This window comes from Phalacrocorax aristotelis, chromosome 9 (assembly GCF_949628215.1).
Source record: "Phalacrocorax aristotelis chromosome 9, bGulAri2.1, whole genome shotgun sequence".
Taxonomy (NCBI): Eukaryota; Metazoa; Chordata; class Aves; order Suliformes; family Phalacrocoracidae; genus Phalacrocorax; species Phalacrocorax aristotelis.
In genome coordinates this window covers 24,266,867-24,281,195 of record NC_134284.1, presented here as the reverse complement: position 1 = coordinate 24,281,195, position 14,329 = coordinate 24,266,867, and the positions used below count along the sequence as shown (strand labels likewise).

Here is a 14,329-nt window from a genome sequence, read left to right as displayed (position 1 = left end):
ATGGTCCCAAGATCCTTTTTCACAGAACTGATGCATATGAGGAATTGAAGGATGCTGCCTTCGAAAAGTCTAGGTTGACCTCTGCAGAGGTTTTGAGTGTAGCACACTGGCAATGGGATGAGCTTAGCCTTTGGTTGTTGTGTAGAGACAGGGAGAGTGGTTACTGCAGTGGTAGCCAAAGTCAGGTGGGAAGGGCTGGATTTTGGAGGTGGGAGGGGGGGATTAAGTAACTGGATTGGTACAAGTAGAAATGAGTACAGCCTGTCCCCTTGGTTTTAGGGGTTTTCCCTGGCACTGTACTCTCTTGGTGACTTCTAGACGCTGCGGCATTTATTGAGGTGCCCCCAAAAGGAGGGCATAGAGCAAAGTGGGCTACTCTTTCCGAAGCATCCACACCATCCCAAATGTTTTGAGTCCTTTGTAGCTGGTGGAAAGCCACTAATCGGCTTTGGGGCTTTTTTTGACCAGGTCATGTGACCATGCTACCAAGATTAAAGCAGCACGAGGAAGGAAAAGAGGCTTAAACAGATGAGGGTGCCTGGCAGGTCATTTTAACCTTTTCATAATCATTAAAGCTGCAGAATCCCATTAGTGGTGAGTGACTTGCAGCTCTGATACCCAAACGAGTGCTGGTGACACAGCTTTCTGTTCACCTCTGCCTTCCCCCAAGGGAGAGTCTGGCACAAATGGCTCGTAGGGTCTGAACTTCAAGCAGAGAGTCTGGCAGTTCCTTTGTGTGCATCGAGGAGTCCATCGCACCAATGAGAAGGAATCCATGGATCTATCAAAAGTGGAGGATTTGTCTCTCTATATCTAAAATTAGACTCTCATGGAAAGTCCTGCTTAGGCCATACTGTGGTAGATCAGCCCTTGCCCATCTGTGGCAATAGTAGAGAGGTACAGGATAAGGAAGATTATGATGATCTCCTAATTCACTGCTTTGGCACTGGTCAATGGGCTATGGCTTTACTTTGCTGGGATTGGTAACAGCAGAAGCTGCAGTGCAGCTCTGACAGGGAAAGCAAAGTTTTTTGGATGGATCTATGTTGACTAATGCACAAGGCAGTCAAAGAGCCTTCAGTTTGTTGGTGTTACTCATCTTTTCCTCTCTTGCAAGTTTTCATGAGCACAGCATCATATCCAGTAGTCAGTCTCATCTTCCCCTGTCCTTCCTTCAGCTTCTGCATCTTTTGTTGTCATATCATCTAGTAAGCATTGATAGAGAAAAGGTGGTACCATAGTGTCTGGAAGGGAGGATCACTCTGATCCACCTGCAATTTGAACATTGTCCTACTTTCTCTATAATTGTCTTTTCTGCATTCAAGCAATCCTTCACTGAGTACATCTACGTGGTTGTACAGCAAATGGCTTCTTAAAGAGGCCAAGGAAAACCAAAATTATGCCTGGTGCCACTGGGCTGTGATGGGTGTTGCAGGTATCACAGCACCTGGAACTGATCCAGAGAGCACCTGCCTCCCTCGGACAGTGCAGGCTTCTGTGTGCAGGGAGCAAGAGTGCCGCAGCGGATGTAAATCAGCTTTCCCCTGATACATGTACACCAGTCAAGACTGTCTGGCTGTGCGTGTCTTGGACATTAATATTTCTATCACTGTGTTTGCTTATTGCATCTAATTACAGTATGTCCACTCTTGCTTGAAAGCTCAGTCTGACGCTGGTCCTCAAAAAACTCACTCTGTTCTCAGAGCAATGCCTGCAGTCAGGTGTTAAAATACAATTTGTGAAACAAAGGCAATCTTTTCCTTGGTTGTTTACCTTCAAAATCTCTGGGGGATAGAAGGAACGATTTCTCCAGGAAACCTGGACAAAGAGTAGTGACTAATAGCCGGGGCTGAGCCTGTCTGTCATGCAGGCAGCACGTCCTGAGGGGAGCACATCCCAGCAGCCTGGTGCAGGTGCCATCCTCTTCAAGCAGGCTTACAAGGAGAGCTATGGAAAGCCCTGGAGAGCCGCAGCAGCACTGTCTGCCCTTGCCCACTCCCGGCAGCAGAAGAGGAGCTACCGGTTGTCCCCCTCAGGAGAGGGGAAGCGTGATGTCAGACTACCAGACAGCAGTGTTTTACTACCTTCCTGTTAAGCAGGTTTTACAGGTTGAGTGGGTTAGACATCTCCAGTGGTTCCTGCCATGACAGAAGGATGGCCCCTGCGAAGACTGTCATGTAAAGGTCACCCAAGCAAGGAAGGAGAAACCAGTGGCCACTTTCTGATGGGACAGGCCAGCTCTCTCCCAGCTGCGCCGCAGTACGCAGGCACACACATGCACACGCGTCTCCTGCCCTATCAGCCGCCTCCTAATGAAATCCTGATAAGATATCAGGAGCTCTTGAGCTCCTGTTGACAGTTGTCGTGGGCAGATGTTTTGCTGTGTGCTGGGGTGATGTCACGACTGGAAGTCGCAGTAGTGAGCTGTAAGAGCCGAAGGCAGGAGAGACCTTATCAGACTGTTACAGACTGGCTTGAGGCCTCTAAGCTCCCAGACAGGCCTAATGAACTGGAACTGAGTTGGGAGCGTGCAGTCTTGAAAAACTTTGGACCTCGTAGTTACAGGCTTGCTATGAAATATTAATTAAATAGCTGCAGTGGCATATGTCCCATCCTGCTGGAGCAGTGCTTTGCATCAGCACAGCCGTGTCGCCAGCGCGTAACCGCTGCATTGTGAGACTTAAAAAAAAATCATTAGTCTGAGACCAGATTTCTTTGTTGTTTGTGACTGGACTGACAACGGCACTTCTCTGTTGTTTTGACTAGCGTTTGAATACCTGTTCTATATCTGAGCTATCACCTGCACCTTGAAAATGAGATCCTACCGGTCTTAGACAGATGTTATCATGGGTGGCTCTGGAAGCTACATATGGGCAGTGTCTCTTCAGTAAAAGTGTGCTGCAGCACCTCAGCTATGGAAATAAGATTTGGCCTTAGTTCTGTTTCTGTAAGTGCCCTCCTGCCACCTCTTAAACTTTGACTGACAGAGTGCAGGGGAAACTCCTCCCAGTACAAGCCATGGTGAATGAAGTGGTAGGGCATGAGGTAGAGCAGGTTGGTATGGTTTGCTTGCAGAATATCTGGTAAAGCTACAAAAGGCTGAAGCTTCTGGCTGCCATAGACATTGTCATGGAATATTCTCTTACCATGTCCCAAGGGAGACCCCAAATTGTGCCCAAGCTCCTGCTGGGGAGGTGTGGGGATTGGGGTTAGCAGAGCATCATATTTTGGACCTGAGAGAAGGAGGGTTTAGGTCAGTGAGGATCTTCACCTCACTGCTGGAGTACTTCATTTGGCTTTTACATGCATTTTGTCTGCAGACCTGCCCTCCCATCCACTCAATTGCTTTCCCAGCTGCATTTAGTGATATTTTCAGTGGGGACTAGCTGGGTTGGAGCCTGGGTGACACTTCTACTCAGGCTGGAGAGATGCCTTTGTTCAGTGAGGACAAGGGCTAATGTGGGAACAAGGACCAACTCCCTTGGACACTGGCAGCATCCTCCAGGTTCTGGAATAAGTGGCTGAAAGCCGTCGCGGTGCTGTAGTTGAGGGCAGCATCTGCAAAAGCCAAGTAACTCAGAAGTGGCTTTGTGGTGTCCTTGTTCATATTTGAGCCATCCACTGAGTTAAGCCTGACATGAAAATTGCCTCACACACCAGTCTGAAACAGGGCATCAGGAATGGGGTTTGCTGGTAGGAGCAGAAAGATGGGGGGCTGCCTAGGAAAAAGCAAGCATTGTGGGTTTGTCTACCTCTCTCAAAAGTTTCCTTTGATGACAATGTAGAGAGATGTGAGCTTCATCTGCTTCCCAGCTGCTCTGAAGGAGCCCTGTTACTTTAATAAATGAACTTCTTTACAAGAGGTAGCCACTGGCCCATTTTTCAGCCTGCTTGTCTGTGTCAAGAAGCAAAACCAGCAGAGCAATATGAGCCTGAAATATGGTGTTGAAGAGCGAAGGTGTGGTAATGAAACTGCCGACAAACAGCGAAATGTTTTATTGAGCACAGGTGAAGGTCTTTTTACGAGACAATCTTTGATGGAAGGGGAGGAAGTGAAAATGTCAGCAGCCCATCATGTGAAGGAGAAGGTGGCAGCTGGCCACAAGGTGCAAACCTGGCAAAGCATCACTCTTTCTTGAGGCTTTCCTCCTTGGGTTTTGATTTGGGAGAATGCCTTTAGGGTCGCTCCTTTTTATAAGGGAAGAGCCTTGTTTGCAGGACATTGACAACATAGTGCCTTAAATCACAGTTAGTAAAAGTGGCTGCTAGGGAGAAAATGCAGTGGGAGGCAGCGAGTGTCCAGCCCGCTGGGGGTGTGGGGTGCCTCCATGGTACACGCAGGGATGGTGCTGGAGCAGAGCACCATGCTCCTGACCTGCCAGACAGCACCCCAGCCAGACACTGTGTAACCCCTCTTTATAGCTGACGTAGAAAAGACAAATCAAACCCCAGTGGGATGCCGTGGAAGAGGACTAAAGCACCTCTGTTGGCTTGAGTCTGCTCGTGCCGGGTTGTTCTCTATTGCCCAGGCTGGGTGTAGGGGCCGTCCCGCTGTGAGTGAGTCTGTGTTGGAGGGCTCTCCACAGCTTCCTTGTCTCACAGAACCTGCATTAACCTTTCCTTGCATCTCTGCTGTGAACTGCCCTAAGGAAAAGGATTGCATTTTTTTTTTCTTATATCCATTTAAGAATATCATTGTCAAAAGTTCTTAAATAGAAGTGTCTCGATCTCAGCCATGTAGCTAACATACAAACCTCTGCTCTGCATACTCATGGTTTGGAGAAATGGCAAACAAGGAAATAAAACCATTTATTTTGCTACTGTCAAAATAAATGTATAATTCATTGTATCTACCCCTCTGACAGATTCCTCTGAAATCTCAGGTGAAGATTGGACAGGGTCTAGTGTTTCCTAGTGTCTTTTAAAGTGACACTGTTCTGTGCTCTGCAGGCTGAGGGATTGTTTTGATTGTTAAAACAGTTTCTAATTTATGTTTTAGAAAAGCTTCAGGAGCCAGGCTGTTCCCTGCTCTCTCAGAGGCCACTGAGTCAAAACAAGGTAGAGTGATTTGTCTTGCCTCAATTTAGCTGTAATGAGTATTAAGTGGTTTATCTATGTGGAGAAAAGTTATTCAGTTAGATTACATCCAAGTTGAATTACACTCCGTTCCAGATGGATTATATTTTTTAAGACAGTAAATCTTGAGGAGAGTGGATAATAACAGTAATGCTCCTTCCTGGGCTGGAATGTGACTCTTCTACCTCTTGTGGAGATAATATGTGGGTCTACATCCAATTAGTTTTTCAAAGGCTTTGTAAAGAAACAGGCCTCCAGGTTTTACGGCTCTGCGAACATTTTGGCTTGAAACATTTACATTGTACAAGTGAGCGATGGCTGATGGTGATTATGGTTTTCATCCATTTTGCTGTTGTGGGTAGCAGCCTGGCAGGGCCTGACTCTGTCTCTCTCCCTCAGCTCTTCTGCACTAAGTGTGATGGCTGTGACAGGGAGGGTGTTGGGTGAGAGGTGAGATGTTTTGATGGAAAATTCCTTCCTTCTGGTGTTATCTGGTCCACTAAGGCATCTATTGTTCATGCAGCTGGTGCTTTTCGCCCTGAGGAGTAACCGGAGCAGGATGTTGGCCCTGCTGGCATCCCAAGTGGCACCAAGTGCCACACCATTCTCCCAAAAAGCTTGTTCTTGGCCACGTGGCCTTGACCACCATCCTTGTCTGCTTCCCTGATACTGTGCCTCCCCCTCACTGTGCCACACTTTTACAGAGCCAGCCGGCATAAGTTGACTGGCCAGGGTAGGACGACGTGTCGGGTCACCAGTGAGGCACCAGCAGGCATGGGTAGACTCGAAGTCAGTGCCATGAGGTGGTCACCCAGGCAGGTGTACTGGGATACATCCCAGCACCCAGGGCTGGGAGCTGCTTGTTCCACCAAGGAGATGGCATTTGGGCTGGTAAAGGTGGAGCATTCCTCGTGGCTGGTGGCAGGCTTTGACAAGGCGAAGGGGACTGTTTGTTTAATTCCCAATGAAGGGGACAAGGGGGTCCAAGCTGCCAGCGATCCAGCTCTACCACCTCTCCTGGGTGGGTCAGCGAGGCTGTCCTCATCTCACAGCTCTGGGGCAGGCAGGGGAGGAGGGAAACTCACTGATAAGAGGAAGGTCAGAGGCAGAAAAATGTTGGGAATGTGTTTCTTGATCCAATGTGGGGGAGACCCAGCCTGGGGTTTTGCTGCTCAGCCCAGCAGTGTTACTGCCTGCCGTCACGAGAGTTATGGGATTTTTTTAAACCTGAGATCAAGATGCAAATGGCTCATCTGGCACCTCTCTCAGCACAGGCAGGTCCAGAAGATGGAGGCAGTTCATCTCTGAGGGCACAGTGAGGATGGTGGTGGCTCTGAGCACTGTTTCTCAGCCTTTGCCTGAGGTAAAGCATCTTCTGCTCACAAAACAGCTCATTTGCTTTTTTTTTTTCTTCTTTTCTGCGTATGTTTTATGTTGCTGTGGGGTGTTTTCTGTCTGAGGTCAGACATTGAACATGGTTTGGAGTTGAACGGTGGCATTAGAAGAATTCTAGCAAATTTCAGATCAGGCTTTCAAGGCTGGAGATAGCTGCAGCGTGCATTTGCTTCTGGGGACGTAGGGACTGCCTTCCCAAGGGGGTACCCTTTTTTTGCCAGGGATATGAAACCAGTGAGGAAATAATTCTCTCACCATTTCCTTTTCTTTGGTAGCCATGCCCTGGTATTTCCATCAACCAGCCAGTCTTTTTTAGTATCCAGGGCCTGAACACAACAGTTTCTGTGTCACCATTCAACTGCTTAACCTTAATTTCATGTAGCTGTTAGCAGTGCTGGAACCTACCACAAACACATGTTGAAGAGGTTGCTCATGAGGTTCAGATTGTTAGCCTCCATCTTGGGTAACTTCCCATGGTGCTTGAACACAGAGCTGCTGGAGAGGTCCTTCTCCCGTTCCTCTGCCCTTCATGAGCATGGGACTGGGAGAAAGGGCTTGTCTGCATCAGAAATATTTCCCATAAACTTTTTTTTTTAGTAGCCATTCTTTGCACACGATGTGGTGTGGTGGTCCACAATATAAACATGTATTGGTGATAAGAGAGTACAGAGGTGGGGAGGGCGGGGGAGGTTGGGGCACAGCATATAGCGGGCTCCCTGCCGCTTGAGAAACAGGCTTGGACTGCTCACAGGCACAGACTTAGTCAGTAAGTGTGGTTCTTATGGAGCCTGTGTCTGTTGCTGGCATCACATTGAGATCTTCTTTTGCATTATCAGGCAATTTTACACTTGTTAAAGCAAGTGTTGCTGGCTGTGCAATTTATGCATATAGAGACTGTGCTCGGTCCAGAGGCGTATCTCTGATTCCCAGGCAGGTGTGGATTGAGCCTCTCCTTCGTCGCTGCTTTGAATCTTTCCTTGAAGCTGCTTTGAATGACCGATACTTTGAGATAAAAATCAGGACTCCTGTATCAGGATCACTGCATTCATTGTGTAGAGGCACTCAGCTCTCCTGCTGCCCTGGCAGCATGCAGGTACCCGTGAAGCTGGAGGGCAGATGGGGAAGGACATCTTATCTGACCAGATCTACCGATGGAGGCTGTTGTATCCAGCACATGAGTGGAAATGGTAGAGTTTCTGGTTGTCTTCAGGCAGAGCCAGAGGCTGTTCTGAGAACTGTTTAGCCAAATGGGTATTTCTGGACTGAATTTAGGGTTAAATTAACAAAGTATGGTGGCCTAGGGCACAGAGGAGGTCAGACCAAAGGGTCCCTGGTCTTCCTGGCTTTGTATCTAAGAATCTCAAACTCCCCTCTTGCCATGCTGGAGGACAGGCTCGTTACTAATTCAGCGAGTTGTTCAGGCTGATGCTGAATTCTTGCTGACTGAAGTACTGCTCTTCTGCAGCATTATACTTGCTACCTTTTGATATGCATGACTAAATTCATGATGCTGTTGGCAGGAGGCCTTCGCGGGGAAGGTGCTATGGATTGGTCCCATAACCTACTTGGTTTGCCCTCTTCCCCTCTGACCTGGAGACTCCTCCCACGTTGGGGTGGTTGCTGGGCAGAGGTTGTGGTCCCTGCAGCTGAGGGTGATATTGCTGTGAACCTTACCACCACTTATACTGTTCACTGAACTTAAATAGCTTCCTACTGTGTCGTCTTAACCTTTTTCATGAGGACTTGTTTGGATTTTCTGGTTTTGGACAAAGCACAATCCAAACAAAAAAGTGAGCATATTTCCTCTGAGAGTATTTGTGCTTTAGATGGGCACTTGACTCCGATCCGTCCTGCTGTTTCTTTATGTGCGGTTTGGCACTTGTCTGTGGCAGTACTTTTTCAAGCATATTCCAATTTTTCTCTTGAATGGTCAAAGCACCCCCAGTGATTAGCTGTAGCTTGCATGCTAGCTCTTCTGCTAAACTGCCCTCAGAGTGGCCAAGAAATGGCATTCAGGCTTGCTCGGCAGCTACTGGCAAAGGCAAAGATAAGCTTTTTAGCGCAGAGCCAGCCTAAACCTTATATGTGCGCGTGGGTGTGCGTTTGTGTGCGTAGAGATGCAGCCAGTGGTGCCTGCTACCCATGGTGGGCCTGATCCTGAAAGGTGCTGGCAATTGCCAATGTGCATCGGCACGGTTGCGTGAACACCCAGTTCCTCTCCAGTTCACGCTTGGCAAGAAATCCTGTGGTTGAAGAGCACATTTGCAGTCATGCTGTAATACATGGAATGACGTGAAATATAATTCCATTTCATATTTGTGTAGAAAGTGTTTGAGCTTTTTCATATGTTTAAGCTGCAAAACTCTCTTTTCCTCCTGCTGTAACAACTCACAGCCTCTGCTACCAAAATTAGTAGAGGAGAAATTTTGTAAACATCCAGATGGATAGAAAGAACTATTGCAAACTGCTAAGCTATAATGAAAATGGAGAAAAGGTTTTCCCAGGTTCCTTTATTTTCTTCCCTGTGAAATTTGAAAACGTGTTGCTTCAAAGCATGTCTCAAAACAAAAAACAGATGTTTTGGAGAGCAGTAAGCCACCCACAGAGCTCTCCAGCAATATATCTTCTACGCCAGGTCATCCTATCTGGTGTTGCTGTCTTACTGCAGTGGTAAACTGGCCATTACATTCCTTCAGGTTGAATATTACCGTTTTATGTTAGGTTATTCTGTATTTTATTGTCCTGGTATTTCTTCTGTTCAGTGTCACGTGCTTCCACTAGAAAAGACAGATGTCCTGGGTAGGCACTTGCTATGTACATCAGGCTGTGTGCATCCTGCAGCTCTGTGGTCTTGCTGTATACACTTCTTCCCCTTTTACAGCACTGGGACCTGTGGCAGTGACCTCCCTGTAGAGCTGTGCCAGCAGCTTGTTTTTGTGAGTTTTTCGGTTGTTTTTGGAAAAAGAAAGGCACGTGTGTGCAGTTGTTTATTCAAACCTAAAAGGAAGCATCTTGTTCTGTAGTTGAGTATTTTGGTGCATTTTAGATGAATAAGAATGGTGTTCGAAGCTAGGAAATTGCTTCTAAAAGAATTACGAAACACAATATTTCAACTTCAGCCCCCCACCCCCTAACCTGGTGGCGCTGATATGGATTCACAGAAGACATTGCTATTGCTGAATCTCACCTTTTTAGTGAAAAAAGCTTTTAGCAGAATCCCCTTCTTGCCCTATACGCTTTGGCTTTTATTCATTAGGTGTTTCCCAAACTTGCCTTCCACAGAGGGGGAAAACATATTGCTGTCTGACAGTACTTGCCTGTCACATAGGAAGCCTAAACGTGTTTTTTCTCTTTTCCTAAAGATTCGTCTTCCAACTATATCAGGCAACTTGAAACAAAAGTGAAACTGCTGGAGGATGACAACAAGCTTCTTTCCCAGGTAGGTTTTTTATTGCCTAAGACATATTAATGCGGCTCAGTTCTCCTGTTTCTGTATAGTTGTGTCTGACTGCCCACTTGGATGCACAAAGGCTTTCAGTGGATGTCCTACCAGGGGAAGAGCATAATGGCCTTTTAATATCAACCCCTCACTCATAGAACTGGGTCTCCTTTTGTTTTAAAAAAAAAATAAATATATATATATATGCTCTGTTAGTGTCCTTGTGTGTTTTGGAGATACATTAATGCCTCCCTGCAGAACACCTTGATCCACTGCTGCTCTTGGGGATGCTGTGAGGGTCCGGTGCTGCCTGTGCCCTTGCTGTAGGATTTTGTCTTGCTTGCCCATTTACATTGACTTTTATCGTGTTGAAAGAGGAGGCTGTAGTCAAAGGACAGCCTTGGGAATAGTTTTATGCAGTGCTGGCTCCCAGCTTTTATTTGAGATCTTGCTTAAAACCAGACAGACCTCTTTAAAACTGTCAATTTTTGCTTGCATCTGCCCTTCAAAGTCTCCTCCACGTGCCACTGGGCTTTTGATCACTCCTGGTGCTTACTTATCTGTATATAGGAATGTCAAGCAGCGGGAAGAAAACCGTGATTCTGTCTGGTATGTCCCCTGGATCCCCATAGAACACAGCACTTGGTGTAAACAGAAGCAGCTTTGCTGAGATCAGTGAAAGACTGTCTATTCAAACCATCGTAAGAGTTACTCTTTTTCTCTTGTTCTTTGCATCCTTTCACTGTTGGACTGTTCTACCTTCCTGGCATTTTAAAGGGTTTTTTTCTATACGTGGCTTCTTACTTCAAGCACTGAGTTTCACAGTCATTTTGTTCCAGATTCTTTCCAATTATAAGGACTGGAAGTAAAAAACCCCTTCTAATTTTAAAAAAAAAAACAAACCCTTTTTGCCAGTTTATGTTGTGCTGTTCTTTGCTTTTCTCCAAGTCTGAAAATAGACTGCTCCAGGATAACACATTTCTAAAACATTCCTGCTTTAAAAAAAAAAATGAAAAGAAGGCTCTGTATTTACTGAAATTACAGTAAAATAATTTTGTTAAACCTTATTTTTACTGAAATATATATTTTGACCTGACTGTGAGCTTTTTTTAAAGATTACCCCAAATTTCCGGTGTACTCGTTGACATTGCTAGCCATGAAACAAAACTCACAGGGCACCGAAGGGTTAAAACCCCCCACAAACATTCAACTCAAGAGCTACTGACTGGCTTTATATTTATTAATCAATGCTAATTTAATTTTAACTCCCTCTGTCTTTCTCCCAACCCATGAGTGAGCTGGTGGTAGTCAAAACCCTGACGCTATTTAATCGGAGCTATTGATGAGCAGATGGGCTGTGCATGGGCAGTTGGATTCGGGGATGGGCTCTATGTGCCCTTGGCCCAGCTTCATCCTGCCACAGCCAAGCACAGTATTCCATCGGATCTGCCTTGTGAGGTCAAAAAAAAGTGGTTGGTAATTAATGGGTGGTAAATTAATACGGGCTGTATAGTTGCCTGGGCTTATTGCACTGGGAGGATGAAGCCGGTTAGTCTCAGGGTGCTTGAGGCTGAAGCAGCCCCACACATCAGCCCTTCACCTTCATGCTGTCCGGGGTGGGAAGGCTGTGCCTTTTCCTCCGTGTGCACAACTGCCCTCAGGTGTCCTCACCTTTCAGGCTCTGTCACTACAAATGTTTCAGTTCAGGAGGGAAGGAAATTATCGTAAAATAGCTCTGTGCTCCGGAGAGGGCCAGCCACCTCCCTGGCAGCTGCAGCCGCCAGCACCAGCCTGGCTCTGTACAGCCCCTGTGCCCTCCAAAAAGACCAGGATCCAACTTACCTCAGGTGGCACTTGAGAAATACCTGTTTTTTATCGTAGCACCAAGACAGCTCTCCTTAAAGTAACAGAAGTGTTGAAGCTGCCATGGTCTGGGTTAACTCCCTGGGAATCCTGAGCTGCGTCTCCTCTAAATCTGTGATGCTACAAACCTAGATTTTGGTTTTTTTCTCTTTTAACGAGAAAGATGAGGAGAATCTGTATAGGCACAAACTCAAATGCGTATGTACACATTGCTCAGAGCACTTTCCCGGAAAAGTATAATCTACTTTATCCTTTCTTGCTTCATCTGATTGGAAAGTGTTTAGCTGTTGCCATGCAGATCTTGGGATAAGACTCTAGTCGAAAAGGATCCTGGCAAACTTTCCTCTTGTTTTTAAAGTTGCCAGGTGATCCTGGCTGTTTGAACTCTGCAATGCCAAACTGGCTTGTCAACACCACAGTCACATTTTAACTTGGCTTGGCTTTCTCCCTGGGAGTATTGACATTGCAATAATATTTGCAGTGTGGTGTCAAGAAGTTCTATTGCCAGCGTGCTGAGGAGTGATGAAACCTGACGTTGTAACTAACAAACAGTGCCTGTGCATTAAGGGATTAGCAAATCAGTGGTGGTTATGGAAGTCTTCCTGGCTTCTCTCCAAGTGCTAAACATAGAGCTGAAACAGTGCTTCATCCAGAGAAACCTGAGAAGGTCGGTGCTGCAAATGATATTGCAACCTCTGTGGGAGGATTTATATTACAGTGGCCGGTGACACAATGCCCCTTTGCTAGCTGGTGCATCCTGAGCGAGATTTGCTGCTTTATCTTCTTCGGCATCTGGGGTGTGAAGCTATGCTGAGAGGTGGTGTCTTTGTACCGCCTTCAGGCATGGAATTAAGTTGGTGCAGGGATCCTTAGCCTGCACTTTTTCTCCTGCTTCCTGACATCTCCTTTCTCCGTAAGCACTTCAGAAGAAAATCTCGGTGGGAGAGGCGAGAGCTCTCCAACCTGTGCCGAGGCAGCTGCTCTGCGCTGCACGTGTTACCTGCAGCACAGGCGTGCGGGGATTCACACTGCTCTTTGCCTGGTGACTCATTTGAACAGATTAATGGAGAGAGCTTTTCCTCCCCTTGGTAGATCAAGAAGTACCATTTCACGAGCCACACTTTGCAGTGGGAGGGAAGTAAATGCAGAAGTGGATGTTGTTTATGGTAGCCGTGTATGGATTTTTTTTTTTGTTTTGATTTCTTTTGCTTTCTAGGCAAGGAGATGTGTATTTCCAGTTGGGAAATGAGCTGCTGCTGACATTGCTAACCCATCAGTAATCATTGCTTTTCTCATTCTCCTTTTTCTGAGGAGAAATTACTCCACTTTCATACCTTTCTTTGACTAAGGTTTACACTGTAATGTTTTGCTGGCATGGCCATGCTAACTAGAAAGTCATGCTCTTGGATGGCGTCACTGTGCTGGCAGAATCCCTGGCAGCAATTCTGAGAACACACAGCTTTTGTTGCCCTGGTATATATTGGTTGGTGAGATGCTGTAGCGAATGCTACTACCAGAAAAGTCCCCTCGATGCCTGCTTGCTGGTGCTGGTAGGCGCCTGTGGTGTAACCACAGTGGTGGGGACCCCACAGAGCAGGCAGGGACCTCTGTGTCCTGGGGTTAATGGTGTCAGCCTTCCTCACAAGTGTAACTGGTTTCTGGAAGTTTTAGTCAAGGTGTGAAGAAGATGAACGTAAGCTCTGAGGAATGTTGGGTGTTGGCTTTGGAGAGCTTCACAGGCACCACTTTTATAGGCTCAAATTCTCTAGGGAAGAAGCACACTTTCTGTTGTGTGCATGCTGTTAATCCATGCAACATCATGTCTGTTTTTCCTCTGTGTCATTGTGGGGAGTGCTCAGGAGAGCTGGTGTTAACCTCTCTTTCACAGTGTCTGGTTGACTAGATGAGGGTACCTTCCATGTTACTAAGATATAACTCCTGAGAGGAGAGACCATATTTCCTTTCCTTTCCTCTGAGCTGAAAGTGTCCAAGCAGAAAATAGACCCCTTAAACTAAAACTGGACTTGTAGTTATATCCTTTCCCCTTGAGATTAGAGAAACGCGCATTTATGAGCTTGGGAGCTCCAAAGGTCAATTCTGGTTAGTTTTATAACTAATGCATACATTTTAGAGATAATAACAGTGACAAACTTCTCGCCATTCTTTCACATTATTTTGCATTTTTGGCTCATTCTGTGCAATGGCAAGGATTGGGCATTTTTAACCAAAACTGAAGTTCACAGGCTTTGTGGACTCATCACCCTGTTCTCTCCCCTCATAACTAAGTCCTGTGTACCATAGGCTGGCTGTCAGGCCTTGTTTTGGTTTATAGTCTCTGCTGAGCAGTGCCTGACTTTTCCCTTCAGAACAGGAATGGCAGAGGCATTTTCCTACTCAAAGATGCCCAGGGCACATTGCACACCTTTGTTTCAAAAAGACCAGCTTTGAACAAAGCAGATGTATTGGGCAGGTGAGACTGAATAACTGGGACAATGAGGTCCTGGTACATCTTTCAGGGAAGATTTCAAGTCCCCTGGTTCAGAGCAGAAATACAAT

At 46.4% G+C, this 14,329-nt stretch overlaps 1 protein-coding gene across 3 annotated transcripts in view; it reads left to right on the top strand.

The window, feature by feature from the left end:
• CCDC85C (coiled-coil domain containing 85C) overlaps positions 1-14,329 on the top strand; it is a 118,460-nt gene that overhangs the window by 61,766 nt on the left and 42,365 nt on the right. For all 3 annotated transcript variants that reach the window (XM_075103882.1, XM_075103883.1, XM_075103885.1), the window contains exon 2: positions 9,834-9,910. In XM_075103882.1, the coding sequence (XP_074959983.1) occupies positions 9,834-9,910 (77 nt within the window). The remainder of the gene's footprint in view (positions 1-9,833; positions 9,911-14,329) is intronic.